Source organism: Egretta garzetta, unplaced genomic scaffold (genome assembly GCF_000687185.1).
Source record: "Egretta garzetta isolate BGI_Z169 unplaced genomic scaffold, ASM68718v1 scaffold376, whole genome shotgun sequence".
NCBI classification, from domain to species: Eukaryota; Metazoa; Chordata; class Aves; order Pelecaniformes; family Ardeidae; genus Egretta; species Egretta garzetta.
Window position 1 is genome coordinate 73,862 of NW_009260017.1, and position 648 is coordinate 74,509.

The following is a 648-nucleotide window of genomic DNA, read 5'->3' on the forward strand; positions in this document are numbered from 1 at the left end:
ATTGTCTTTTCCCTAATAAGTCTGTGGAGCAAGCAGGGGCCAAGCCCGACCCTGGGGCGTCCCCTGGGCCCTGCCTTTCCCTTGGCCACCAAAGCTGTTTTTCTTTCCAGGGAGCTATTTCTGCCAACGCGCTGCGGCTCCCAGCACCCCCGGTCACCCCCTGGACCAGCCCTGCAACCACCTCGCGGTGGAGCACCAAGAAACCCTGGTGCAAATCCCCCCAAACGGCTTTATTTCAACCATCACAAAGCACTTTTTTTAATCTCATCACCAGCAGCAGCCCAGGTGCCTCCTGTAGCTGCTCTCGGTGGTGCCTCAGCAGGAGCCGGGGCTGGGAACCGCTGCCAAAGCTGGACCCCGAGCAAAACTTTGATGCCTGGAGGGATGCTGCGCCGCAAGGCCTTCGTCCCCCGAGGAAGAGGAGCAAGCGGTGGCATCTTTTGTTGCTGCTGCAAAGAGCGGCGTGATGGGAAACGAGGCCATGGCTCCAGGGGCTGAAACCCGGCGGACGATAAATTAAGCAGAATTTCATGGTGAAAAACCCCAAATCGGAGGGTGATGGGAGATGCCGGGGTGGGGAGGAAGCCGTTCCCAAAGTGCCAGCCGAGGGGCCCTGTCCCAGGGGGAAGCCCTTCAGCCACATCCCGG

At 60.0% G+C, this 648-nt stretch overlaps 1 protein-coding gene across 1 annotated transcript in view; it reads left to right on the plus strand.

Moving 5' to 3' along the window:
* MPZ (myelin protein zero) overlaps positions 1 to 467 on the plus strand; it is a 3,557-nt gene extending 3,090 nt beyond the window's left edge. Inside the window, exons 6-7 of the mRNA XM_009640639.1 lie at positions 111 to 208; positions 323 to 467. Coding sequence (XP_009638934.1) covers positions 111 to 208; positions 323 to 467 — 243 coding nt within the window. The remainder of the gene's footprint in view (positions 1 to 110; positions 209 to 322) is intronic.
* Positions 468 to 648: the final 181 nt, after the last annotated feature.